This window comes from Orussus abietinus, unplaced genomic scaffold, assembly GCF_000612105.2.
Source record: "Orussus abietinus isolate OABI.00-Male unplaced genomic scaffold, Oabi_2.0 scaffold13, whole genome shotgun sequence".
NCBI lineage: Eukaryota > Metazoa > Arthropoda > Insecta > Hymenoptera > Orussidae > Orussus > Orussus abietinus.
Genome location: NW_019394887.1, coordinates 960570 through 986323, shown reverse-complemented (window position 1 = coordinate 986323; position 25754 = coordinate 960570). Strand labels below are relative to the sequence as shown.

General features: G+C 47.3%; 5 protein-coding genes across 7 annotated transcripts; 3 read left to right on the top strand and 2 right to left on the bottom strand.

Moving 5' to 3' along the window:
• Positions 1 to 1196: 1196 nt before the first annotated feature.
• LOC105697376 lies at positions 1197 to 7011 on the top strand. Of its 3 annotated transcripts, XM_012420650.1 has the most exons (10): positions 1197 to 1470; positions 1589 to 4615; positions 4701 to 4945; positions 5019 to 5205; positions 5268 to 5428; positions 5580 to 5749; positions 5855 to 5966; positions 6249 to 6431; positions 6519 to 6761; positions 6875 to 7011. In XM_012420650.1, the coding sequence occupies exons 1-10, from the start codon at positions 1221 to 1223 to the stop codon at positions 6953 to 6955; spliced, it is 4659 nt and encodes a 1552-aa protein (XP_012276073.1). In that variant the 5' UTR covers positions 1197 to 1220; the 3' UTR covers positions 6956 to 7011. The 3 variants fall into 3 exon arrangements, 1 of the variants encoding a protein (XP_012276073.1); XR_001103824.1 differs by lacking the exons at positions 6249 to 6431; positions 6519 to 6761; positions 6875 to 7011 and having other exon boundaries at positions 5596 to 5749; XR_001103823.1 differs by lacking the exons at positions 6249 to 6431; positions 6519 to 6761; positions 6875 to 7011 and having other exon boundaries at positions 5268 to 5445.
• Positions 7012 to 7132: 121 nt separating this feature from the next.
• LOC105697425 (39S ribosomal protein L10, mitochondrial) lies at positions 7133 to 12828 on the bottom strand. Its single transcript, XM_012420737.1, has 3 exons — positions 12704 to 12828; positions 7578 to 8090; positions 7133 to 7505 (listed from the first exon to the last, which is right to left on the bottom strand). The coding sequence occupies exons 1-3, from the start codon at positions 12723 to 12725 to the stop codon at positions 7258 to 7260; spliced, it is 783 nt and encodes a 260-aa protein (XP_012276160.1). The 5' UTR covers positions 12726 to 12828; the 3' UTR covers positions 7133 to 7257.
• Positions 8485 to 12357, bottom strand: LOC105697391 (partitioning defective 3 homolog). Its single transcript, XM_012420670.2, has one exon. The coding sequence runs from the start codon at positions 11922 to 11924 to the stop codon at positions 9063 to 9065; it is 2862 nt and encodes a 953-aa protein (XP_012276093.1). The 5' UTR covers positions 11925 to 12357; the 3' UTR covers positions 8485 to 9062.
• Positions 12829 to 13111: 283 nt separating the features above from the next.
• LOC105697406 (UBX domain-containing protein 4) lies at positions 13112 to 16638 on the top strand. Its single transcript, XM_012420695.2, has 7 exons — positions 13112 to 13576; positions 13927 to 14061; positions 14168 to 14598; positions 14675 to 14947; positions 15015 to 15326; positions 15403 to 15629; positions 15734 to 16638. The coding sequence occupies exons 1-7, from the start codon at positions 13495 to 13497 to the stop codon at positions 15858 to 15860; spliced, it is 1587 nt and encodes a 528-aa protein (XP_012276118.1). The 5' UTR covers positions 13112 to 13494; the 3' UTR covers positions 15861 to 16638.
• Positions 16639 to 18441: 1803 nt separating this feature from the next.
• Positions 18442 to 25658, top strand: LOC105696482 (homeobox protein MSH-D). Its single transcript, XM_012418986.2, has 5 exons — positions 18442 to 18619; positions 18782 to 18886; positions 22474 to 22706; positions 25073 to 25209; positions 25326 to 25658. The coding sequence occupies exons 1-5, from the start codon at positions 18442 to 18444 to the stop codon at positions 25543 to 25545; spliced, it is 873 nt and encodes a 290-aa protein (XP_012274409.1). The 3' UTR covers positions 25546 to 25658.
• The last annotated feature ends 96 nt before the right edge of the window (positions 25659 to 25754 follow it).

The window sequence follows — 25754 nt, the reverse complement described above, 5'->3', positions numbered from 1 at the left end:
TGCGACGGAGGAATACCTGATAGTTTTGTGATTTTTCACGACCATAAGAAATAATTAGAATACGCTGCGACATACATAAGTCAGTGCGCGTGGATTAATAACATGGGATATTTTAAATGTAATTATAAATAAAACGGAGAAGAACAGCTTCCTGCGACAATTAGACGTTTCGGGCATTTCCTTCAGAGAAAAGAAAAGGAAAAAAAAAAATAAAAAAAACTCAAAACCAATGTATTCACGGGTGTTCCCCTGTTTTGATTCCATTGGCCGCGGAGGCACAGGGTGCGGACTTGAAAATAACCAGCGGTAGGAGGACGCGCCTTCTATTAATAGTAGTCACTAGTGTATCTTTGTCAAGAGTTCGGACAAGTGTCGGGAGCGCGTTCTCCCGAAATCGCGAGATTTCCTCCGTCCGCACCTTGTCCCTCCTAGGGGCGAAGAGAAGATGGCGAGGGCGCCGGTCGTCTTCCTCGCAGACCGGCGAAGGGACCTCTTCGAGGTCTTCTACGTAGACCGATCGCCCGCTACTAGCTCGTCTTCGTCTAGGAAGTAGAGCTCAGCCACAAGACTCGAAGACCCCAGGCAAGAAGAGACTCTTCGGGAACTCCACCTCCACCTATATCCGCATCGTGGCGAAATCTTCAGTATCTGCGACGAAGAAGAAGAAGTAGAAGAAGAGTTTGACGAGCAGCGAACACCTGAAACCGAGGAAGGCATTAAGAGACCGGATAGAGTAGACCTATCTTGAAGATGAACCCGAAGAGTACCTTCAAAGTGCTCCCCGAAGACATCCCAGCGAGCGGTAGAATCCTGGATAATGTAGTAGAAGAAAGAGCAGGACGATAAAAAATCTGGCCCAAGGAACCTGATGTAAATCGAGGGAGAGACTGGCCACGTCTCGTCGGGACGCCTCTAAGTGATTCTAAATAGAGAGGCTGACTAATCGCGACCAGGACTTATTGATGTACCCGAAGAAAGGAGAGTCCGTCAAGACTCTCGAAGATTGGAGAAAGATTCATTGACAAGGAGATAATCTAGGTGCACCTCGAGGAGAACGCCCGGCTCTCGACTAGAAGATAGGGTTTCCTCCCCAGGTGGAGGAACGACTCGTTTGGCAAAACTCCCGCTCCTGGAAGGAGGTAGAAAGGCTCTAAGTGAATCTAAATAAAGAGAACGACGACGGATAAAGGCTCGACCGCTGGCGCGGTGGGGATGCGAGGATGGTGAAGAAGCCCAACGGGAACGTGGAGCTCGAGGCGTCTCTGAATGGCGCCGGGTCGGCCCAAGCCGCTCGGGAGGTCCCGAGGATCGGCTCGGTGTTGTCCACCGGGGACGAGGAGTCCTCCTTGGAACGCAGAAGTAGGTTCTCGCTCTTCAAGTGGTTCCGCAGAGGGTCTTCGATTTCAAGAGGGCACTCTGTCGAGGTGGCCGACGTCAAGGCAGCCGTCGAGGGGGTCGACAGGTCGCAAGGTACGGTCCCTCCGGAGCTGGAAGAACGTCGCGTTAATTCGCATCCTTAATTCTGGGGCTACCTCGCGTTCTTCCTACTTCAACTACTAATTCGCATTACCTTCCTACTAATTCTCAGGAAGCGTCTGCTCGAGCAACGACAGCGTCGACACTCTGTGCAGCACCACGACGGTGAGGAGTTTCGCGTTCCACGCGGGTGCCCCGTCTCACCTTCAAGGTCTGGACGGATTTTCGCTAGGTCTGGTGAGCCAGGGCGGAGAGGTCGGTCCGTTCGCCCCCGGGGCGTCCAAAGTGCTGGGGAAGAACGGCATCGAGAGTTGCAACACCTTGCCTAACGTGAACAGCGGTCGCGGGGACATCGGTACCAGGTACTCCCTCCAGACGTACAGCTTCAACTCCTGCGGGAGCTTGGCGAGGGTGAGGGAGCCTCGAAGAGCCGACACCGACACCGGGTCCAGGGGCAGGAGGGTACACGTGAAGGGGAAACGCAGAGCGCCGAACCCGCCGATCCCCAGGTCGAGAAACCCCGTCAATGTCGAGGTCTCCACCAGAAATAGAGGCAGCGCTCGGCGCAAACGGCCCGCCCCTCCTCCTCCGGACAGGAACTCGACGACCTCCCAGGGGAGTCCTGAAGATAAGAAATTCAACACCTCGGACATGGCGGACCTCTTCAAGGACGACAAGCTGCCCTCGATAAGTAACGATACCTTAGTCCTGAAGGGAGGGGTCCTCCTGTCGAAGAGGGAGGCGAGGTCGCCCTCTTTGCAGGACTCTTCGGCATCCTCTTCGATAGAGAAGACCCAGGGGAATAAAGCAACCGCGACGCCCAGGAACGGTGCCATGCTTCGTCCTTGGTACAAGCGCAGCGTGTTCGAGCACTCCAGGGATCCTGGAATTAACAGAAGAGGTGACATCCTGAGGAGTCCAACGAACCTGGAGCAGGTGGCGACGAGTAAAACCTCCTCCTCGCGACCCCAGGAGAAAACCAGCTCTGATTCCACCTTGTCCAGGTTGAACTTCTTCCACCGGGACCGGCAGACCGAAGAGCGCCGTAGAGAGGCTAAAAGGAAATCCGGATTGTCCATCCTGGCCAACATCAGCGAGCTGGACAAAGAAGCCGCCGCCATCGTCCAGGAGGAGCAGGCCAGGGCGAGAGCCTCGATGCTGCTGCAGTGCGCCAAGTTTTCGGAACAGGAGAAACGTCCCGATAACCAGGAAGTCGTTCAGGAGCTCGTGACCTCGGCGATGGAGAGTTCCCCTAGAAGGGGCACCCGGGCGTTGATATCGAAGTTTAACGCCATCAGCAACATCACCAAGGTCACGGTCAACACGAGCTTCTTCTCGAAGACGGGTCAGGAGGACTCGAAGACCGAAGGTGCACCAGGTGAGCGCCAGGACGACTGGAGGTGCAGGTATCCTCTGTCCAGCAGCCCTGGAAGAACCTCCAGGGTCGACAGGGACCTCTCCAGGTACTTCCTCCCGCAGCCTCGGACGCCTAAAAATGAAACGCCGAATTTAGAGGAGAAGAAGAAAATCACCGAGGATGCCGACGCCATGAAGGAGGTCAAGTATCAAGCAGGAACCTCTCGAAACGGAGTGACCTCTTCGGGGCCCGATTTTCAGAGCATATTCGACCTGAAGACCCTGGACACGAGGCACGCGAAGAAGACCCCGAAAGCCGAAGAGTCTACCAAGGATGGGAAATTAGTCGAGGTCAAAGTGGAAGGTAATAAAATATTAAGTAGCCTCGCGAGGGCCGAAGCGTCTCCAAAAATCGACGCGCCGAGGTCGCCGATTTCCCGGTATACGAGGAAAATCGAAGAAGTCGAGGAGGCGTCGAAAGTAGAGAACAAAGGAGGAGTGAAGTCGACTCGGTCGAATGAGAGCAACGAACCGAAATCGGAGCCGAGGGGTCTGGAGGCGACGCAGAAGGAATTTTTAGACATCTTCAACGAGATGAACCGACCTCTGCGCGCAAGGGGAATCCAAGATGGCGGAAAGGTGGAAGGTAAGCCCGATGAGAAATTGAAAATAGGAAAGAGGAACGCCGAAGGGACGCCGAAAATAGATCGGAGGAGAAACGAGGGGGTAAAAATAGACGGCAGGAACGAGGAGCGGCAGACTATCAAGAAGGTGGAGAAGCGAAGAGAAGCGAGGAACGATGAAGAGTCAAGAACGGACGCCAGGAAGGAGGAATTCCCGAGGGTCGTGGAAAATGAAAGCGGGACCGTCCAGGAATTCGAGAAAAAGGAGAAGAAGAGGCCGAAGACGACGCTGAAGACGACGGAGGACCCCGCGACGACGGACTTGAAGGAGATGCTGAAGGAGATGAAGCATTCCCTGCCGAAGAGGCCGAAGCCGAAGAGGTCCTCGAGCGAGGATGCCGGGGGGCCAAAATCGTCGTCCTCTTCTAGTAGCAGCATCGCCGAGAGCAGGATGAATTTCCTGAGTGCTGTGCTGACTGCGCATCCTCCGGAGATTCGGGTGATGAATGAGCCCCTGCTCTTCAGGAACGATATTAAAAAGGATATTAAGAGCGATATCAAGGACGTACCTCTGATCCCGAAGAGTGAACCAGTCCCCAAATCCGACTCCCCTGTTTTCAGGCCTGAAATGAAATTAATTCAGGGTGAACCGGTGGTTAAGGATAAGACAACGTTGATAAAAAATCAGTCTTCGATTAAAGACGACCTGGCGTTGCCGAAGAGCGACAGAGAAGACAGGCAGAAGGTGTCCTCGGCAGTGCAGACCAGTGGAAACGTGAGAAGAGTTAACCAGGGAGCCTCCACCTCATGGAAACTCGAAGACGTGCTTTACACCACGGGTAGAAAGAGCCAGGGTGCCCCAGGACTCGTCAAGAACACCTTCCAGCTGATAAGGCCGCGAGACTTTGCCAGGATAGAGGCGGCGAAAATGTCAAAAGACAAGAAAGAGAACACTTACGCAAACGTGATGGACCAGTCGTTGTATGCCAACGCTCTTGTCCTCCCCTCTAAAAAGGACGCGTCGAATGTCATTCCTTCCGTGGAGCGTGATAAGGATCTTAGAGATGATAAGGATAATAACAGCGCCAAGGACGTCAAGGAGGTACCTGAAGCGGCGAAGTATATCGAGGCGCCTTCGGGACGACCTGAGCCGGTAGAAGGTACGTTAAATATACATTAAATATACATTCATTGACTTTTTGTATGAATAAAAATTACACACAATGTCGTGGTACTTTTTCCCAGACGACGAGGACCATTCTACCCTGCAGGACATGAACACATTGGCTGTGAATCGGTTGCTGAAGAGGTTGGAGGCGGCCATCGCGTCCGGTCGTCATCAGCAAGCCGCAGGCCTTGCCAAGGAGTTGGCGAGGTTGAAAATACACTGTTCCGTGATTCGACAGAGATTTACAAACGTTAAGAATATTGTAAACGTGAACATGTACGTGGAGGACAAGCTGGCTCACCAAGGGCCTATTCCGTTGTTGGTGAGTCTTCGGGTTGCCGAGTAAACGGATCTTTGGGCTCTCTGGGAAAATAAGCGCCCGTTGTCGATTTCAGCTTCAAAGGAACATGACGGTGGCGCAATTGAAGAACAAAGTCTTCGCGGAATTGGAGATCCCGACGAGCGTGCAGCGGTGGATAATCGGCAACAACCTGGCGAACGACGAGGCCACCCTCGAAGAGCTGCAGATCAGCGAGGGCGCACCTGTCTTCGTCTACCTCGTCGCGCCTGACAAGGTCGAAGGTACATCGAGTGCGCATTATCTCACGTTACAATTAGTTATTAACAATCAGTGCTCCTATCAGAACCGCAAAACGAAGGCGCAGGGGGCAGAGCCCTTGAGGTCGACCAAGCCCCGGTCGCAGGGGTAGGCAAAGCCCCCGAGGAAGTCGAGAAACCCGGAGACGAGCATCGGCACCGTGAAGAGGTACCCGAGGAGATCGAAGTACCGCAACGAGTGCTCGAGGTACATTTCAACTTAACGTAAGATATAAATATTAATTTAACAAGGTTGGACGACTAGACTAGGTGTAGCGGTCGCGACCGATAATTGAATTAGCATCTCCCTAAGCCTTATTGTCATTAATGTACGCGATTCTGAATAATCGAATACGAAGGAGGAATGCACTCCAGAAAAGTCGAGGATGGTGGAGTACGAGGAGCTGATGTCTCTGGAGAACTGCGACGTGATTCCAAACTCGGAGGAGATCGAGTGTCCTGTGTGTTTCGTCACTTATGGACCTCGCGAGGGTGTCATCCTGAGGGACTGCCTCCACATGTTCTGCAGGTACCTTGTAACATGATATTAAAGGACATTAACTTAAGAAACAATTAAATATCTAATTATACAGAATTGGATAATAATCAGTGTTGAAAATCATTTCTCACCTAGACCTTGCATCGCTAACACGATTCTGTACTGCGAAGAAGCGGAGGTAAAGTGTCCTTTCCGAAACACTGAGTACTCCTGCGACAGTACTCTTCAAGAACGGGAAATCAAAGCGGTAAGCGTGGCCATCGCAACCCGAGATACCTTGTGATAAGGTATCAGGGACATTCTCGGTACATTATCAGCCCTCCAAAATCTCCAGACATAGGACGTTGACCAAACATTAACTGAACATACATCTAAGCCTACAAAGATACGAGTTACCCTAAACACTATTACGCAAGACCCGACCTAATCATTAACTAGATGTAAATATTCCTAGGGTCGGTTTTCTCCGGATTTACGAGCGCGGTAAAGCGGTCCTTTCGCGTCTCTAAGTCCTCTTCCTTTGCCATAGTTGGTCTCGCCGGAAGTCTACCAACAACACCTGGACAAGTCAATAGCCCAGGCAGAGAATAACGCCGGAAACGCGGCGTTCCATTGCAAAACTCCGGATTGCCCCGGCTGGTGCATTTACGACGATAACGTCAACAATTTCCTGTGCCCGGTGTGCAACGTGAACAACTGCCTGACGTGCCAGGTGAGTCGATGGATTCCCATGGGAGGGTCCCATGGTGTTCCATTCCATTGGTATCTATTCTATTCCTCTTGACGTCCTCTTGAGCAGGCGATCCATACGGGGAAGAATTGCCGGGAGTACCAGGAGGAGCTCAGGTACTCCAAGGAGACGGACCAGGAGTCAAAGATGACGGCAGCCATGTTGGAGAAAATGGTTGACCAAGGAGAGGCCTTGTCCTGTCCGACCTGTGCGGTCGTTCTTATGAAGAAGTGGGGCTGCGACTGGCTTCGTTGCTCCATGTGCAGGACCGAGATCTGCTGGGTGACCAGAGGCCCGCGATGGGGTCCCGGGGTGGGTACAAAGAAATTCAGGAAAATCGCTCTTGGTCCCGCAAAAAATGGCTATTCGCTTAGAAACCTGCGAAAACGATTGAACCTTATTTTAGCACAATTTTGACATTACAGGGAAGAGGCGACATGTCCGGAGGGTGCCGATGCGGAGAGAACGGCGTGAAGTGCCACCCTCGTTGCAATTACTGTCACTGAAGGTGCATCCATTGTGCACATTAGGATCCAGGGCGTTCCTTCCCTCGATTCCACGGAGGAATCGAGTCGAGAGTGTGATATCGTCGGCAGACAGTGCTTGGACTTCCGCCGCTCTTTCTAGACGGTCCGATTAAGTTCTTATCGCATGTTACGCAATAAAGGCGACGGCAGGGAGCATTTAAAATCGATCTCTTTAATCCTATGTGTTTATCTCGCGATAAAGGTGGGACAGGTTGCTCGGTCGTAATTTATTTAAGGCCTCCGGCGTTGAATAAATTACGATTACTCGTCGCTAAGATAGATCAGGCTGGCGCTGGTTGTTCGTCCTTATCGTCCTGCTGGTCGGTCTTATCGGTCGGTGTCTCCGGTGTAGCGATTTGGTTCAGACGAGACACCAGGGTCGTCTGGTGGTAGGTGAGCTGATGATTCAAGGAGCCACCTGCTGCACTCTGCAGCACCTGCACCAGACCGACCTGCGTCGACTGAAGGTCCATTTTCCCATAGCGCAGGAAATCGTTCAGGTGCAACAGCTTTCCCTCCAGGATCCCAGCTGTAAAATAAAATCCCTGATACATGGACCATCCCGATGTCGCGACGGTCTCGTGGGGCACCTTGTGCTCACCCAGGAGGATATATTGAGGTGCCCTCTTCAAGGTCTTCTCCAGCTGCGCCACCGGAGTTCCCGTCGTACAGAATGCAAGCATATTTTCCGAACAGTACACGGACAGTATCGCCTCGAATCTCGTGCCCATAACGGCTTCTTCCATTGTCTTCCTGCCGTAGCTCTTCAGGTAGATATTGTGCTTCCTGAGAGCCACCATCAGATCGAACGTGTCGGACTTGCTGATGGAGTTCTGGTGGAGGAACGCGACCATCTTCGAATTGTCCAGCCAGTTCTTCGCGATGCGAGCCACGACGCTTCTGTAGGGGTTCTCCGTACTTTCGCGTTCGACCTGTTTCGATTTCCTGCATTTCTCCCAGAGAGGGATGTCCAGGTTCGGGCTGCGATAAAATGGCGTCACGAAGTCCATCACCTTCTGCCGCTCGAAGTGCAGTTTCTGGGGTCTCTGGATATTGATCTTCCCTCGGAACCTCTTCTGCTGGGCGAACCCATGTCGCTTCACTTCTCTGAGCACTGTAACAACAGAAACCCCCAAGAAATGTACAAGCACTCGGCCTAGTTTCTAAAGGTTTAATTATCCCCCTCGGCCCTGGGAAATGTATCAATAAATATAAAATCCATTAAAAAAAAAAAAATTATGATAGTAATACCAGAGAGACACTTTGTAACTGTATTACTAATTTCTTGCTAATCGTTTGGCAAAAATTTCCCAACAATTCATAATTAGCAACCTTTCCGTTATGATATCGATTTATTGTACAGAAATAATATTCAGGGGCGAACGGGTTAAAAGTACTTCCATCATTGCACGTACCAGTGGATTATTCGATAATGTCAATCCTGGAAAATTAATTCCCAGCTGGCATCGCGGGTAGTAGTCGTAGAATATTATGTACAAACCAGGACCTCGCTTATCGACCATATTTATTCCTTCGACAGATACACCAGTCGGTACTGGTCGGAGACAAGTAAAAAATTATATACCGTATATACAGAATTGTTTATCGTTATTACAGGTCTTGCGGTTATAAGGCACTTTGGAGGACGCAATAGAACGACGTTCCTAGGAGCTTCGCCAGCTGTCACAGACCACGTGGGGCAGCGCGCACGAATTATACTGATACGAGAAAAACGCATAATTGTATATATATATATAGAGTGTAACAAAATTCGAGGCTTAACATATGAAAGAATGGAATAAAAAAAGTCCCGTAGGACTTTCTTCTACGATGCACAGTTCGCTCACAATTAATTCATGTTTCACAAATCGATGCACCTGGTTGTTTGCTTCTTCGATTAATTACTACAGGCAATTTAGACACTGCAGAAAAAAATTCCCCAGGACTCGAGTATATTTTTAAGAAGGTTAGTGACGTGCAGACCGTAGCCACGAATTTTGTAACACTCTGTACAATTTATCTAAACGCAGAGTCTCCTCTTTCGTTCACTTTGTTCCTAACCGAGAGACGATTCCGTGCCTCGCGATCATGCGATGTAATTAATCGTTCCGCTGCAATAATTCCCAGACTCGTGGCGAGCCTCGATGTTGTCACCGAAGTTCAAGGACTTCCTGTTCTTCCCCAGCCTGAGCATGGACCGGATGCCACCCTTCTTTCTGGAACGTTTGTAGCGGTCGTCCAGGGCAGAATTTAAGGAAGCCTGCTTGACGTCTCCCCTGGAGTTGGAAAATCCATCCTGTTCCTCCTTGAAATTGTTGCCGTTGGATATGTCAGTATGTACGTCATCGACGAGCCAGTGTTTCCTGGGGGAAACGAATTTCTCCTCACATCCTGAAATAGTGTAAGTGTATTCAGGCTGAACAGGGTCGACAGACTTTTCGTAGTGCTTCCTGTTGTCGAAGGAAGCACTCTCCCCACTAGTGGATTTGAGATTAGGTTTCTCAAAGGCCTCCTGCTTGCAGGTCCTCTTCTCGGACATCTCGGAGTGACCTTTCGAGTCCACGTTTTTGTTCTCCCTGCCCTCTCGTAGCTTCTTGTTCCTTTTGTAGGTATCGGTGTTCTTGGCATCCAGAGCTGCGTGTCTTTTCTCCGACATGCTTTGCCTGCCAAGGGCGTCGCGAGAGAATTTATTCGTAGAAGAGTTGAACTCCTCTAATGATAGTTGGCTATCGTACGTAGGATCCCCAGAGTACTGACTGTCCTTGTCATCGGTGCTCTTCTTACCATCGGTGCAATGCGAGCCTTCGTTAGACTCCTCCAAAAGAACACCTTCCGTCCGGTCGTCCCTCCCCAGGGACAATTTCTTGATATTGCTCGTAGGCTCGATCCAAGTTTTGTTGGTAGCTAGACAGTAGCTTTCGTTTCGAAGACTATTTTTATTATACTGCTCGGTGAGCCTGTCGATCACTGGATTCCAAGGTGAGGCCGTAGCAGTGGGTAGCAACGCACCGTTATCCAGGATATCCACAGGACTGTTCAGACCATTCTTCTCCTTAACTCTACCTTCGGATTGCTTCGATGTATCTGAAATATACACTGTATTAGCTGATTCGAGCTTGCATCGGGAAGACACGTTGTCCAGGAAGTTCTTCTCGCATGTGTCATAAGTCGACACCCTCCTCGCTATCGTCAGGGTAATAACACCCGTGATGGAACTGTTCGTGTTCAGCATAGCTCGTCGTAGAGTTTCCATTGCATCGGAATTGGACAATCCCAGGAGGGACACTCCGTTAACATTCAACAGCTGATCGTTAGTTTGTAGACGACCATCTCTAGAGGCAGCTCCGCCGTGGAGCACGCTTTTTATAAATATTCCTAAGTCGACATTAGTATTGTCATCCGCACTGCTAGTCTTCCCCTTAACGCTAACCCCCAGGCCAGCCTTTTCGGAGTCGTGCACCGGTATATCCAGAGTGAGAATCATGCGATTCTTTCGTGGAGACAATACGACTTCCTCCGAAGGCTTGACCGCTTTGAAATTAACCTTATCGTAACTCTGGTTATTATCTAGTTTCTCTGGAATGTCGTTATTATTGTTCTTCTTGGTCGGTGATCGGTGTAAAGAGTCCCAGTATCGCTGGTTATCGGTAGACTCCGGAGCAGCGGTGCTGGATACACCGAAGTGTGACTCCGACGCGTTGGAAGGCACTTCTTCTTGTCTCGACACGACCATTCTGACTTTACCACCAGGTGGAATGCTTCTGAGCAGGGAGACAACTTCGGCTTGACTTTTGCCAGTCATCTCCAAGTTATTCACTTCGAGCAATCGATCCCCAGGCCTCAGTCTACCGTCCTCCACTGCAGCACCTTTCGGTAAAATATTCTTTATGTAGATCGGACAATGACCCCCGGCAGGGTTGTCTCGAGTAGTAACGCTAAACCCCAGACCGTTGCTGCCCTTTGTGAGCTCGATCTCGATCATTCTCCCAATTTTCCGAGTGTTGGCCGTCTGCAAGAGATTATAATTACTACACTGCAGCCTTTTGATACTGTCATCGGTTTCGTTCTTTCCGCTACTCCTGATGTTCCCAAGACTTTTGGAAACCTGCTTCTCGTTCTGCCTCTTCTTATGCTTAAGTATAGAAATCCGCAAGCAAGGCTCGCTCATACAGGTTCTAAAAATATCCTGCACTTTGGAAAAGGGCATGTGCAGGAGATTATGCCCATTTATCTTGATTATCTTATCGTGCAGCCCGATTTGCCCATCCTTGGCAATCCGCCCATTCGGTTCGATTCCTTCTACCCTGAGGCCTTGGTCGTTTCCCGAAAGATCGTAGCAAGGCACCACGTGAAGACCCAGCGGTCCAGCCTCGTTCTTAATAATTATCTCCCTGACCTCTCCTCGTTCCGCAGGGTCGGTGCTCAAGCCAGAGAACTCGTAAGAAGCCTTTGCATCCTGACCCAGCGGCTCCTTTCTCCTCGACTCTCTTGGCAAAGACTGAGCCGAATACGTCGCGAGATAAGGCTCTCTGCTCGAAAGAGCGTGCATAGACAGTCTCTTGGTACTCTCCCTCTTGATACTGCTGGTTGAAACTCCGAGTTGCATGTCAATGGCATACCGGGGCTCCCTACCATCGACCTGGAAGAAGTCCGGGCTATTGGTGCCTACCGAACTGGCTCCGTCTCCTCCAGCATGTGGTCCGTCTCCCACGAAATGTGCGACGATCTGCTCTCTGTCATCGGCCACGTCGCAGAGGCGATCATCCGGGTCCAGAATGCCTCCTCCGGTCAGCGACGACAGGCTGCCGATGGTGGGCCCTGCGTCGCTCTTGCCCGTTGCCTTCTTGTACCTGAGGATGGCCTCGTGCATGAGGTCCCTGACGAGGAGGGTCCCATCGCCGCAAGGCACGACGACCCTCACGTTGTCAAAGCACACGGTTACCTTCATGCTCCAAGGCCAGGGCTCATATTACCACAGCGTTTCTGGGCGCGCGTCGGTCCGACGTCCCTCCTTTCGGTCCCTGCAACCTGACCTCCCGAGTGTTCTCCTGGTGATAACGGACCGGCGAGCTCTCCTCGGTACGGCTGCGATTATCATGTATTATTTGTATCGTTCACTCCCATGCTCCTCGGACATGAATCACTGACACGCTACCGTCGCAGGTGCGCGCACCGAAGACGCGAGGGCCGCTCATTAGCGCGACGCTCTCACGCTCGGCACACGTGACGTTGCCTGACGCTTTTCCCCAACAGACGGCCCACGCCGTGGCGACGAGGACCTCAGAAACTTTCTATCGCCACTCAGGAATGCGACACTGACGCACTCGCCATTACGACGTTCCTCGTCCGCGTTCCGGAGCGTCGAAATCACGCGCATGCCTCTACCATATCGTAAATCAAGATGGCGGCCAAGATGGCCGCCGCGCACGCGCAGGTACGTGTTTGGAAGCACGGTCGCTTGGGAGCGATCGCGTCGGTTGATCTCCCGGGGATAAAAAATGATGCGGTTGTTTTACAAATCGCGCGACCATTGTTTTTTAACGTGTTCTTAGGAGTTAAATTAAAGCGATCGATGTACTCGCAGGAATTTCGTCTGCTTAATAAATTGAGATGGCTACCGCTACAGGCCGGCCAATCGTATACGGGACGATGTATGCCTCTGAGAATTAGTTTTTCAGGAGAATTATCCACTGATTCGAGATGCCAATTTGAATGACTAGTTCGTACCTCTATTCAGGATCAGCGACATTCTTTAGACAGTCTGTGGGTCGAGGGGCTTTTGAAAAATCCTCTTCTTACGAGGTGTAAACGGACTTCTCACGTCCGATGCTGCATCCTTATTTACCTTTGCATGGTAGACAGGGTTGCCAACTTTAGCACGAATAAATACATGCAGTTCAATTAAAATCAGTTAATTTACGGGTCACCGATGGCGAGAACATCTGGAATCAATAGCATTTCATTTACTTTGAGAAATTAAACAGTATTTGTACGACAGCTCAGCAAATCTGAATTTTATTTGCCATATCTTGCTTCCGGCCTTGATATCTGATTAAATATGTAGAAATGGCAACACTGGATTGGCGAAAACGTGGTTCAGATTCCGGTGTTCCTATGTTTAATACGTGAAGGTTTATAGCCCTGTTCACAATGTTAAATAGTTCTACGTGACCAAATTCGAAGCTGCATAAAAATCTCTATGGTGAGATTAAACTACCCGTGATATCAGAGTTAGAAAAGTAGTGGGGTTAGAATTAGTTCCGACGGGTATTGAATGGACATTCTGGGCGATTTATTAAGCTTTTAATGCAAACACCTGTTCCGAATTCGTGCAGGTGATCGTCGACTCCATTGTGGCGAGAGCTTTCGATCGTCTATTGGAGAGCTTGGTATAAAAACTTGATACGTCAATCGGCAGGACAAATTTCCAGTGAATTAAAATCATTTTACATTACGTCATCCGAGGAGGATTTTCGTGAAAGTTTTCGAGCGGGGTAGAAGGTGACATTTCTTCGAAGATGAAGTGGTTCGAGGGAAGCATCAACGAAGCTGTGGCCACGTCAAAATCAAGGAAGGCGATTTTCGTTGTATTTGTCGAGGGTGTGTAACTTGTCCTTAGAGGTTATGTCAATCTATATTGCTGACTTTCCGAACTACTCCTATTGATTTGTCGCGCTTGTCTTATTCGTTTCGCACGAATGTCGCAGAATATCTTATTCGCTCGTTACTTTGGAAATCTCCACAAATGTTGTCATTAACGTGGCCATTGCAATGACGTTATGAATCATCAACCGTGATTATGGTTTTATGCTTATTCACTGTAGGTCATTCACTTTGAGAAAAGCTTTTAATTGTCCTTTTGCGTCACAGACTTCCGTTAATCATATTATGCGTACTTACCTTATGTTTGTTATATCGTTTATTAATAAGAACTTTTCTATTTAAATTAGGTAAACAAGATGCGTCGGTTCAATTCGCTGCAGCCATCGATGCGGAGGAGGTTTCTTCGCGTTTGGGAACTGAGAATTTTGTAGCTATCAAACTGGAGAGTACTTCCGATGCTTATAGATTCTTCTCACAAATTTGTATCCTTTTGAACGTTTTATACTTGTGGGAAAATTTTTTCTACAATAATTTAAAATTTTGTTCTAATTCAGACAATTCTGTATGAGCCTTTACGCTTGTATTTAGATCAACTGGTTCCTGTACCGTCAATATTTTTCATTGGTGAGAATGGTACGCCCTTGGAAATTGTTGCTGGCAGTGTCACGGCATCAGAGCTTGCTTCCAAAATTGATTCTATTCTCAGTAAATCTGGTAGAATAGCTAAAGATTCATCGGTTAACTTGATAAAAGCTGAGCAGCGGAACAGCGACATATCCAGTGGTAGTTCGAGCTCTGAAGTTCATGCAGGTTCTGAAGTTGTTCCAGATGAAATTAAAAAGAATTTAAGCGTAGACATAGCGTCTACAACATCTAAACCAGAAGAAGTTGCAGCGATTGCAGAAGTTACCGCAGGGTCGTCAGAAGTCGCAAAGATAGAAGCATTAGGAAATGCTGTGAATCAGGATCCAAGTACAAGTGATAGTAATATAAATGAACAAGTAGAGCTGACGCCAGAGGTACTTGGATTGTTTTTAGTAATGCGTTTATCAATAAGATTTTTATAAAGATTTTGTACCTAGTATCAACTTGCAGGAAAAATTGGAACGGGTCAAGCAGTTGATCCAGTTGCAAAAGAAGCAACGAGCAGAAGAAGAACAGCGAAAATCAATTGAATGTGAGATTAAACGAAGAAAAATAGGACAAGATGTGCTAAAGATGCGGCGAAAGCAACAGGATATAGAAATCAAACAGGCTCATGAGGAGAGAATAAAAGAAAAGGCTGCCGAAGCGGCTGCTAGAGAGAAAGTTCGACAGCAGATTGCCCAAGACAAATTAGAGCGGAAAGAGCGAGAATTGGCATTGCAGGTAATTGTTTCAAGACGGCGATTTCTACATGTTTGAATTAACGCTAAATATTTTTTTTATTAAACAGCAACAGACCAGTCAGCAACAACCGCCACAACAGCAATCGGCACCACCTCCACCGATGAATGTCAATGCAACAGTAACTAGAATTCAATTTCGTTTGCCAGCCGGCAATCCACACATGGGCCAATTTGAACCAATGAACACTCTTGGAAGTTTGAGAAATTACGTAGTGCAGAACATTCAATTGCCATTTCAACAATTTACTATGTCTACAACGTTTCCAAGGAGAGATCTTACTTCCGAAGACGAGTCCAAGACTCTCCTGGATTTGGGGCTGGTTCCGACTGCTGTTATTTTGATTTTACCATTAAAGAATGTAAGTGAAAAACATGGAATAATAATTGTACGTTAATTTTCTTACGTGTTCATAAATGTATACTTTATACTTTCAGACTGTTAATGCCACATCTTTGACGTCAGGTCAAGATGTCGGTTTCTTTTCACGATTTATGTGGACCTTCGTTGCACCTATCTTAGGAATTTATAATTATTTCATGGGATATTTCTTTGGAGAACCACGAAGAATTTCAAGTAGGCCCAGTAATAGTTCTTCGGAGACATCAACCAATGCCGAAGGTTCTGGATATTCTGAAGTTCAATCGATGGGTCAGCCTACGACGTAAGAGTATTAAACATTACTCATATCACGAGCATTCATTCTGATAATTTTTCCGTTATTGCGCAAATTTGCAGTTAAATGTTCTATATTATTTTGTCTGGCAGGGTATTTCGAAGAAACTTAGGAACAACAACAATTCGATCCCAAGGCAATATTCATAGACTTCATTCCGGTGGTAGCGATAACGACGAGAATAATACCTGGAATGGAAATTCTACACAGCAAATGTAAAACACAAACTGCTTAGTTAAGAATTGAACAAAAGGTATAATGTCAAAAGATTAAAGTAACGTCACCTGAAATCAAAACAAATCAGGTTACACTTGAGTCGCATAAGCGATATAAAATCCACGTATTCAAACTTCAAAGTCGATTTGAAAATTCTCTACACTGCATTAAATTTGCACTTTCATTTCTTTATTATCCTGAATGTCTTAGAAATCTTAAGACATAATCGGAGTTACGAAATATCATTTTCTTTATTTCCGAATCATAAGATTCGCGTTTGAGATTGAATCCTAGAACCTTCAAAGTGGCAATAAAACAATCGAGTGGTATAACGAGTTCACTTTGGGATTGTAAATTGTAAGATTAAGCTTTGATCTCTAGTAAGTTATGAATAAATATTTAGTCGTAGGATTATTGGGTTTCGTCCAGATTGAAGAGATAAACTTGAACGCGTTCTTTTACGGAACGTTTAAGCCGTACCCACGTGATACTTTCCGGAGCCCGGAAAAAGAAAAAGATCGCACATTCGCACCTTAGAGTCCCCGTTAATTTCTCAAAGGATCAACTGTAATTATAACTAATAGTTAACGATGTCGTAGTTAAGACCACTAATATTTTACGGTAAAGTTGACTGCACTGTTAAAAATATCTGTTTCTGGTTTTAGTATACATTTGTAATCGAGAGTGCTCGAGAGATAACGAAACGTTTTTAACAGTGTACGCTGCGCACGAGAGCATGTACTTTTCTTGGTTGCAAATAAAACGCAGAAGTTCGGTTAATCGTTTCGGCATTGTTTTTAGTGGGAAAAAAGGAAAGGCATAAATCTTCGTCGGCAGAGTCCTCAAGCGACGACACGGGACGTGGCCATTAAACAAGGCGTGAACAAGGAATCGAAGAAAGGCCATGCGAAATGTGATTCCAAAAGCATGGCGGCTTTCCGAGAGAAACCAAGAGCTCTGTTTCCGTGACTCGTCACACGTGCTGCAAGTTCACGCCTTAAGGTCGAGGCCCGACATTAATAAAGCGTAAAATAATTATTAAACACTGCGGTCATCCCCAGTCTCGAGTTTCAGAGTCTCGTGCTTTCGAGGTCTACCAGAACCCCAGAAATGCTTGTTCGTGTAAACTGACCCTCTGCTGATTTACATATGCTCTCGGATGCAACGCAAGTGCACGTAAATCTTTTATTCCACGTTAAAAGTACAGAATGACACCGTTTCTAAAATATCCCATTTTCCTCCTAGATCCACGGCATGAAATCAATTTATCGGAAGCGGTACAGTATCGGTGACAATCAGAAATTCGAGTCCATTGTGTGCCTGATATTCTAGTGATCTCCATAAAAACCATCCCTGGCTTAAGGTGTTGCGAAAATGGCGTGGATCCTTTCATACTCAACAACGTGAACGTGGAGGCTATAAGTAAGGTCCCGACACCAGATTTCAATGTTTAGAAAATTTCTTTACTGACGTTATAAAGATTTGTTGTTAAAAGTGAAATCTTATGGGTGTCGGGAACTTTCTTACAGCCTTCTTATTCATGTTGTCAAGTTTGAAACGGCACACCTAGTTAAGAGACAAGTTTCATGAACGAATGGCATCCCCTCAAACAAAGGAGATTCATTGTATAGAGAATACACAAAGGTGAGCGCCTAAAATTTGTACGTTTCCCAATGATCGAGAGCCGGTCGGCCATGCGACAGTATGTCGTCGTTTCCCGTGTTATACGCCCATAAATAATCCGGTGGGGAGCTCGTTACCACCGTTTAGCAAGCAGGGCCGAGCTCGTCCGACGAGATCATTAAAGGGGTCCTTTTTACGAAAACGCACGTGCGTTGCCAAGAACCGCCCAGCCTCGACCGGGATTGGTCCTGGGGGTTGGTACGTCACGAGCACGTGGCTTTTTCGGCGACGCCTCGTCCCCGAAGAATTTCACTGGGCTGCCAAAAAAAATCCGAGCCTCAAGAGCCATCTCGAAGCAGCCTCCGAACTCCGCCAAATCTGAGAACGAGGAACACCGATCAGTTTGGTGCCAGAGTCAATAGTAGTTGACAGCAAGGTCGCTCTCGTGGCTCCGAATTTCCCGAAAGACCCTTCCAAGCGAGACCTGGGACCCAGAAGTGTACTTTAACGTGGACGAAAGACTTTAATTAATGAATTTCAAATTGTCAATTTCATTCGTAGCGGGAATTTATTTGGTCGGTTCTTTTGTTTACGCGGGTAAATAATTTCTCGAATTGCGCCGTGGCTTTTTTAAGCGGGGCATAATCCCTCGATTTATGCGGTTGGAAGATATGTAAAACTAGTGTTTGTTGAATTTATTGTAGGTCTGGGAGAGGGATTTTCAACTAATTGTTGTAATTGCGTCGTTTTCATCTCTTTGGTACATCTGTGGTGAAGTGAACTCGCTCGCATGAATGAGAGAGCGAAGTTGCGGGGATCTTTGTTTCTTAATTTGAAGTCTCGGTGGATTGTATTAATGTGTAATTATATTATCGTGGCATAACGAGAAGGGATATCGTTGGAAGTGCCGATGTCGATGAAGACTACAGGGATCCAAGAGAAAAGGTCTCTTCTCGCGAAAATGGAGAAGGAAGACTCGAGAGCGTCGGAAGAGTCAAAATTGGGATACCAGAGCTCGAAAGTTTCGGCTTTCAGCATCGAAAGACTCCTCGCTCCAAATTCGAGATCGACAGAAGAGGAAGGGAAATCCTGTCGACAGACCATTGTTCCCTTATCGGATACTTACTCCGGGCACGAGGGTAAGTACACCGTTAAAAATGATTTCCAAGCGATATTTTAAATAGTGCGTTAAATTACCTCATTGACGTTCCCATTTTTGGCTTATGTTTCTTTATAAAAAATTCTGTCAGCGACACCGGGTTGCATAACTAATTATATTTAATTTTATGACATCGCGTTAGAAGGAGAGTCGCGCCTCTCGGTCGTTCCTGACTCCTCCATGGCGGAAGAAACCGAAGATTCCGACTTTGTTTGCTCCACGTCCCCGGAACCGGAAATCAGTTACGGTAAATTGTAATTTGTTTTATTAATCTTGCACTTGAACGACGACTTTTAGTCGGTATGTGGTTCAGTGAAGCGATTTTAGTTTTATGAATGGCGAGCGAGGCGGCCATGACTGTTACGCCTCATTTGGATGAACTTCACTATCGTTAAGAATTTTATTCTTAATATCTTTCTAGCGTGCAAAAATACATGGAATATTATAAGGCTATAATTTTGTAGAGGGTACCGAAGCCTATGTAGTTGCTTAAGTAAGTTCGTGTGATTCACCCGAGACTTTAATTCGTGATGATTTCGACGAGACGCGGAGCGTCGTTGAGAACACGCAAAGATGAGAATTATTTTCAACATGGCGTCACGCGAGGCTCGGATAACGCTACCCTCTGGTACTTCTGGACATATTGAAATCGAAGGGTGTAATTATTCTTGATGTTAGGAGGCACCCGGTGTCCCTTGCCCCTGAAGGCCCCGGTAGGTGCTCGTGGACGCCTCGGTGAGTTTGATCCATTACTTCCTGCAGGCTCCACGCCCACTCAATGTTCCTGGCTCCTCGTCCACTATTTATCTGTCTCTCGCTAATTCTGCCCTGGAAATGCAGCAAAACGTTAGCTCCCCGCTACGGGAGGCAGAAAGGAAGAAAACCCGAGGAAACTCCGACCATCCTGGACGTTTTTCTCCTTCGCGAAGGTGCCGAGGGCTAATTCGACCCATCTGCAGCGCCCGCCATTTTGGATTCTCCGCGGCGTCTTTTCTGTTCCGATCCTTGGGAAAATCAGGATACGTTTTGAGCCTGAAGAACGTATCTTAAAATTGTACCTTGGAAGATCTTTAATGAAATTTCCCCCATTTTCCCACGTCGCGGAGTAAGAGTCTCCGCTCGCAATTTATTTTCGCAACGAGTCGACCCATCTGCAGCGTCCGCCATTTTGGATTATACGAGTGATACGATTTGAACCTCGAGAGTTTGTCCTAAAATTCCATCTGGGAATAAATTGAGGGGAATTTCTCGCATTTTCCCAAGTCGCGGTACCGGAGCAACGTCTCTTATAAGTAATTTACTTTCCCGACCGTCCGAAATCCGGTATGGTTAGCTGGACAGGTCGGGGCTGTCGGAGTTACGCGATTCCCATGAAAATTAGTGTCTCCGCAACGAAGCGAATCCTCGCGAGTCATCTCTCAGGATGTCCCGCTTCCTCGTAGGGACATTAATCACGGAATAATTAGGAGACAAGTTCGGCGTAGCTCGCGGCAATTAGGTAAACTAGAAGGCGTGGTGTTCTATTCCTGCAGCCTCGTCCGTTCCTCGGGGTTCCCCTCTTTGGGTTCCCTGCCCATCGGCCACTTCGAGTCTGGCTTCTCGTCGCACTTTCGGTGCTCTCTTTGCCCTCGGGGTTGCTTCAACCCTTTCGCTCCCCTCCCCCGAATCCGAAATGCACGATCCGCGACTGCACCGACTCGGAAACGTGCCGACAAATTACCTCGCCGACGTCTTCGGGAACATCCGGCGACGAGGAGCTCCTTTGTGTTGGAAAGAATTATTATTTATTCCCTGGAACTAAACGGTTCTGATAAATTAACAAAGACGCGAAACGTTTGTTTAATTTATTCCTGTTACCTTAAGTAGCTTTAGCGAGATCCTGAAATGAATTTTCATAATTTAAGTGATATCTCACCCTTAGGGAGTTTATGAAATTACTGGAGACGTGATGTATTCGGAAGTCAAATGTATTGATAGGTGTCTTGTGGATTATGTCCTCGGTAATGGATATTCCAGGGTCTTCGACTACTTCTTCTTCTTCTGCTCGACTCGGTACCGTTTTAGCTCGGCGACGCTCGTCGGGGCGAAGTTAAGAAAAAAGCCGAGAAACGCGACAATTACGTCGGCTTCTGACAATTAGTAGCCGGTAAACGCTTCTTCGTGGTCCTCGCGGTCCCTCCACAAATAGTTTTTCGGGATATTTATCGCCTTGGCGAGCGCGACGGAGAGCCACCTGAAACTTCTCCCATCGGCTTACCATCGGCTCGACGTAGTCAGGGATTTTCGAAATTTGATTTCCCCCTGTCGATTCTTAAGTTCGGAAATAACCCGCTCTTTCGTTGGGGAGGAACTCTAAGGACGACAGGAAAAGAAAGATGGCGGCGGAGATGGAGTGGAGAACCACCTGGAACACATTTCACTGCAACGAGAAATGTATCCAGGAATTTTCGAAAATAACTCCTTTCTTATAACAGTGTTCGTCCTAACCAACATTTATATATAAAATAAATTCGTTAGGGACGTAACTCTAAGGACGATGCAAAAAGAAAGATGGCGGCCAAGATGTAGGAATAGGTGTAGGTGTCTAGGAATTTTCGAAATAGTCTTCCTCCTCCATTTTTCTTCCCGAAAATAACTCCTAATAACGAATGGTTAAACATGCGTGTTTAAACATTATCCCAGGTCTAATAATAACGTTCGGTTTTTAATAATCACGTAAATTCGCCATTCGATACGTTTATACGACGCTCGTCAGTTTTCGTTCCGTCCGTCGAAATGTTAATGGAAGAGTCACCTCGTGAAAAGAAGCGACGAGTGGAACATCAGGAAGAAATTTAGCCCGGGAACGTTTCCGCAGTTGACTAATGGCCGGATAATTAAAAGATGATCCGGAGAGCTTAAAAGCTCGACACGGTTTTCAACGGAACAAGACGGGAGACCAAAAGGCGTCTCCGAGGTTCGCTCTGACTTGCAAGCTCGGGATAAATATAAATATAAACAAGCATACGAAAGAAAAAAAAACTCCGAAGATTAATGACTCTCTACCTCGGTGGTGACATTACTCTCGCGAATTTTTTAGAAATAAAGCCATCGGAAAATGTTCAAGCCGTCTAATAAATATCATTAATTAAAATTCTATCTTCTATCGTCGCTCGATTTAATTATCGAGGAGATCATTCCTTGCGGTGTTAATTCCTGCGTTCGAAATCGGCATTGAAGGTTTTATTCCTGTACATTAGTCGATAAATGAAATTTTGACAGGGAGTACCGAGAGAAATATTGATTTAATGTACATTTCTATCTAGCGAGCCGATTTGTTGCCGGTCGTTGATGTATGAGAGTCATCGCGCATACCGATGAATTATTGAATCGATCGGATCAATATGTTGATTCGATTGTCGAGTGACTTATTCGATGATAATGCGATGCGCCATTCAGGAGCGTTATTACTCGAGCCACGAGACCGTCATTGAATAATTCCCCGGTAAATTATTGAACGTATTCATTGGGTATATCGATTCAACCGTGAATCGAGTTACTCCCCGATGACCGGATGTAATGTTCATCCGGTCTAATGACATCGCTCGAACTTACCCTCGATACACTCTTAAAAAAACATTAACAAATGCACCTTCCTCGGCGAAGATCCTAGTAAAATTAGATGCCCTAAAACCGAACCAGCGAATTTATAAATCCGTAATAAACGTCTACTGATTTATCTTCAAATCATACAATTGATAATAAACAAACAGAATATCGTCGAGTTGGCCGAAAGGTCCTGCGACATTATGATTGAATTTAATTGTTTAATTAATTAATTTATTTATTTTCCAGAGGCCTGCACTAGCAGCAGCGGTACCAACTCTTCCTCTAGCCTGGACTCCAGGGAAAAGGACATTCCAGGACGAAGCGACCTCGGAAGTGACGACGACCGGAAGAAGCGTCCAAGAACGGCGTTCACGGCGTCGCAGATAAAATCCTTGGAAGCCGAATTCGAGAGGAACAAGTACCTCAGCGTGGCCAAAAGGTTGCAGCTGAGCAAGACCCTGAAGTTAACGGAAACGCAGGTGAACATCCGGCATACAATTCCATCTCTCTCACCCTTGGAGATCATTAACGTCCCCTGAGATCGACGACGACATCTTGGAGGGGGTCGTCGATCTCCCCGAAATCACCCCGAAGAAGGAAGTCTTCTCTCCCGCGTCGACCAGATTTTTTTTTCTCCTCTTCCGCATCTAGAAATATTCCTTACAAGTAATCGAATCTATCCCACGCATAATACGCAGTAACATGCAAAAGAGCTTAATGTCATCATTAGCAAGCACTCTGTAATCACCTCGGTTTTTATAAGCATGCATTTATCTACATTTATATCTGCATTTATTTACATCTACTTAACGCCAGTTCTTTTTTTTTCACACAGAGATTTATGGGGATTAGATGCAATCAAGCGACATTTTTTTTAATCCCTAAACATTGAGAGTTGTTAGAAGTATTGTTTGGAGCTGGAATTGAGTAAGGTCAAGGTTCGAAAGACGTGGTTTCTTTACTTACGTGGGATCGTTCGATCGAAACGCGCATCAGCTTTTTAATCCAGTTTTCCTGATAAATCCCGACGATAGTTGGCTTCCGCAGATGCAGGCATCGTCACCTGAAATAGTTTGAGTTCCTGTCAGCCTGGGTCCCCATGACCCCAGGGGTCAACAGGGCTTGAATTATGAGCTCCGATGCACCACATGTGGAGGCGCCTCTTGGTGGCGCCGAGAGGGCGGATTCCCTTGCAGGACCAATTACCACGTACACATCTTTCGCTTCTACACATGCATTAAAATCGCAAGCGCTTCTCGAAGAGACTCCACACTGCTCATCGGAAGAAGCAGTCGATGCCTCATCGTGCCTCATCAAACATCAGGATGCAAGGAAGCAATTAATTCCGAAATTGAAGAGCCACCTGAAAGAAGAAATTTACGATTACCTTAAGGCGACATGAAAGTGGCGTTAAAGAACTCTACGGAGCTTTTTTTTTCCGAACTGAGCGTACCGAATCATTTCAAAGTTTACAGCGCGAATATGGAGGCTAGGACGAAGGTCCGAACACCCATAGAATATTGGTTATTAAAAAATGTCAATATAGTAATTAGAGACAAAAATTGTCAGGACCTTTTTTAAAGCTTGCATGTTCAGGCGGTGGAGTTTCAAACGGTAGGGAGAAAAGGATTTTCTCGAATGGCACTTTACCTTAATTGAGGAGACAGTACTTGGTTTCTAAGCGTTTCAAGTCTTAATTCCGTGGATAGGTCTTCGAGGGTCCACGGAAGTGCCCTTGCAGACAATTCGGCAGCGCAATTAGAGTGGCTATTTACACCGCGAGGAACCCTGGCCGAAGACGGGTGTACTCGAGGAGGGGTAATCGTCCCTGTGATCTTGTCACGGGATCAAAATACCCCAGGCTGAGGAGTAATTATCCACCGCGGATCGCAGCATCCGAAAGGGGTGCCGGCGCGTCCCAAGCTGGACCACGGGAGAGGCAGATCAGAGAGAAGGGGACACGTCGTGCTGCGGACATAACTGTCACGATATTTCTCGGAGTTAACGAGCCGCGGCATCCAGAAGTCCCCTGTTCTTCGGCCTGCTCTTCGTCTTCGCGTTCCACGGCGTCTCCGAGGACAGACGGGAGAGAGAAGTGAGGAAGAACCGAAGAAGAAATGCACCCTCGAAGTCGTCTCCACTCTGCAGATGATCTATCCACATCAACAATTTTTTCTATTATTTATGAAAATGGTATTAAACTGAAGGATAGTCCTCGCGCTCCCCAACAGCTGTTTTTATATGAAGAAGAGGAAGATTCCGATATTCGAAAGAGACGAAGAGGGGTCCTCCGGAGAGACGAGAAACGAAGGAAAGGGAGGAGCGAGTTCTCCGGTTTCCTCCTCGGCCGCTCGTACCACGGTTTCCTGGAGGCGTGCAAGACCAAAAGGGAGAAAAGGAGGCGTCGAGGGGGCCGCCAGGGAGAGGACCGGCGTCGAGGCGACGGACCGAGGAGGCGTCGATTTTTTAATTAGGATATATTGCGCCAGCCGCCTATTTGGACCGCGCAAATTTCTCGAGAAGTCCCCGGGAAGACACGTGCTCTCTTTCTCTTTCTCTCTCCTCTTCTCCGCGATTATGGCTCCGCACCTCGTATGCCGCCTTAATGGAGATTAAGAGATTAACCGCGTTGTCGGACAGCCGCTTCGGAAACGAGATTTAATGGACGATCTCGTGTACAATTACGCTCTTATACCCGACATTTATTTCCGAGGGAAAGCACCCTTGCACGATCCGCGTAAAAAAATACTAATTATAACGATACACCGGTAATATTAATTATAAGAATATTTACAGGCATCGTAGGGCACTTTTTTCTAACCACCTCGGGTTTATTTTCTTACAGATCAAGATCTGGTTTCAAAATCGGCGGACCAAGTGGAAGCGAAAGTACACCAACGATGTGGAATTGCTGGCCCAGCAGTATTACTCCAGTTTGGGCATTCCAGCACCTCGGCCCATTTTCGTTGGTGATCGACTATGGTACCGTTTTTTCCCCTTTAAGGCGTACCCTAGTTAGTGCATTCCGGTGCAGTTACATGTAGCTTCTCGGAAGCTCTCTTGGGATGTTTTAAATGAGCTATGAATTTATGCCGCAGGTTTTTCAACTATCCCGGCCAACTGCAGCCGGGGTCGCCGTTGCTTCCGGCACATTTAACGCCGCTTCCTTTGCCGCCTTCTCTGCCGATCGTCCAACCCTTGCCGAGCAATTTGGGAGTCGTCCAACAGGGCTCGATTTTTCAAAACACCCCCGCCAGTCATCCTCCGAGGCATCTAACCCAAAGACTGGATTTCAGGCACCACCAGGAAGCGCCGTGAATTTTTCTCCGCTCTTCGACCACGAGTGCTCTAAAAAATCTCCTGCTTGCCGACGAAAGTCACGAGGGGAGGAATTTCTAGTCCGAAAGTATATCTAAGGTTCATTAAGGAATTTCAGGATTTTTTTTTAAAGCGCTTTTCGAACTGCTGATCTGAGGTGTATGATAGCGTGGAGTCGAGAGGAGGAAATCTCATATTAAGCCGATAAG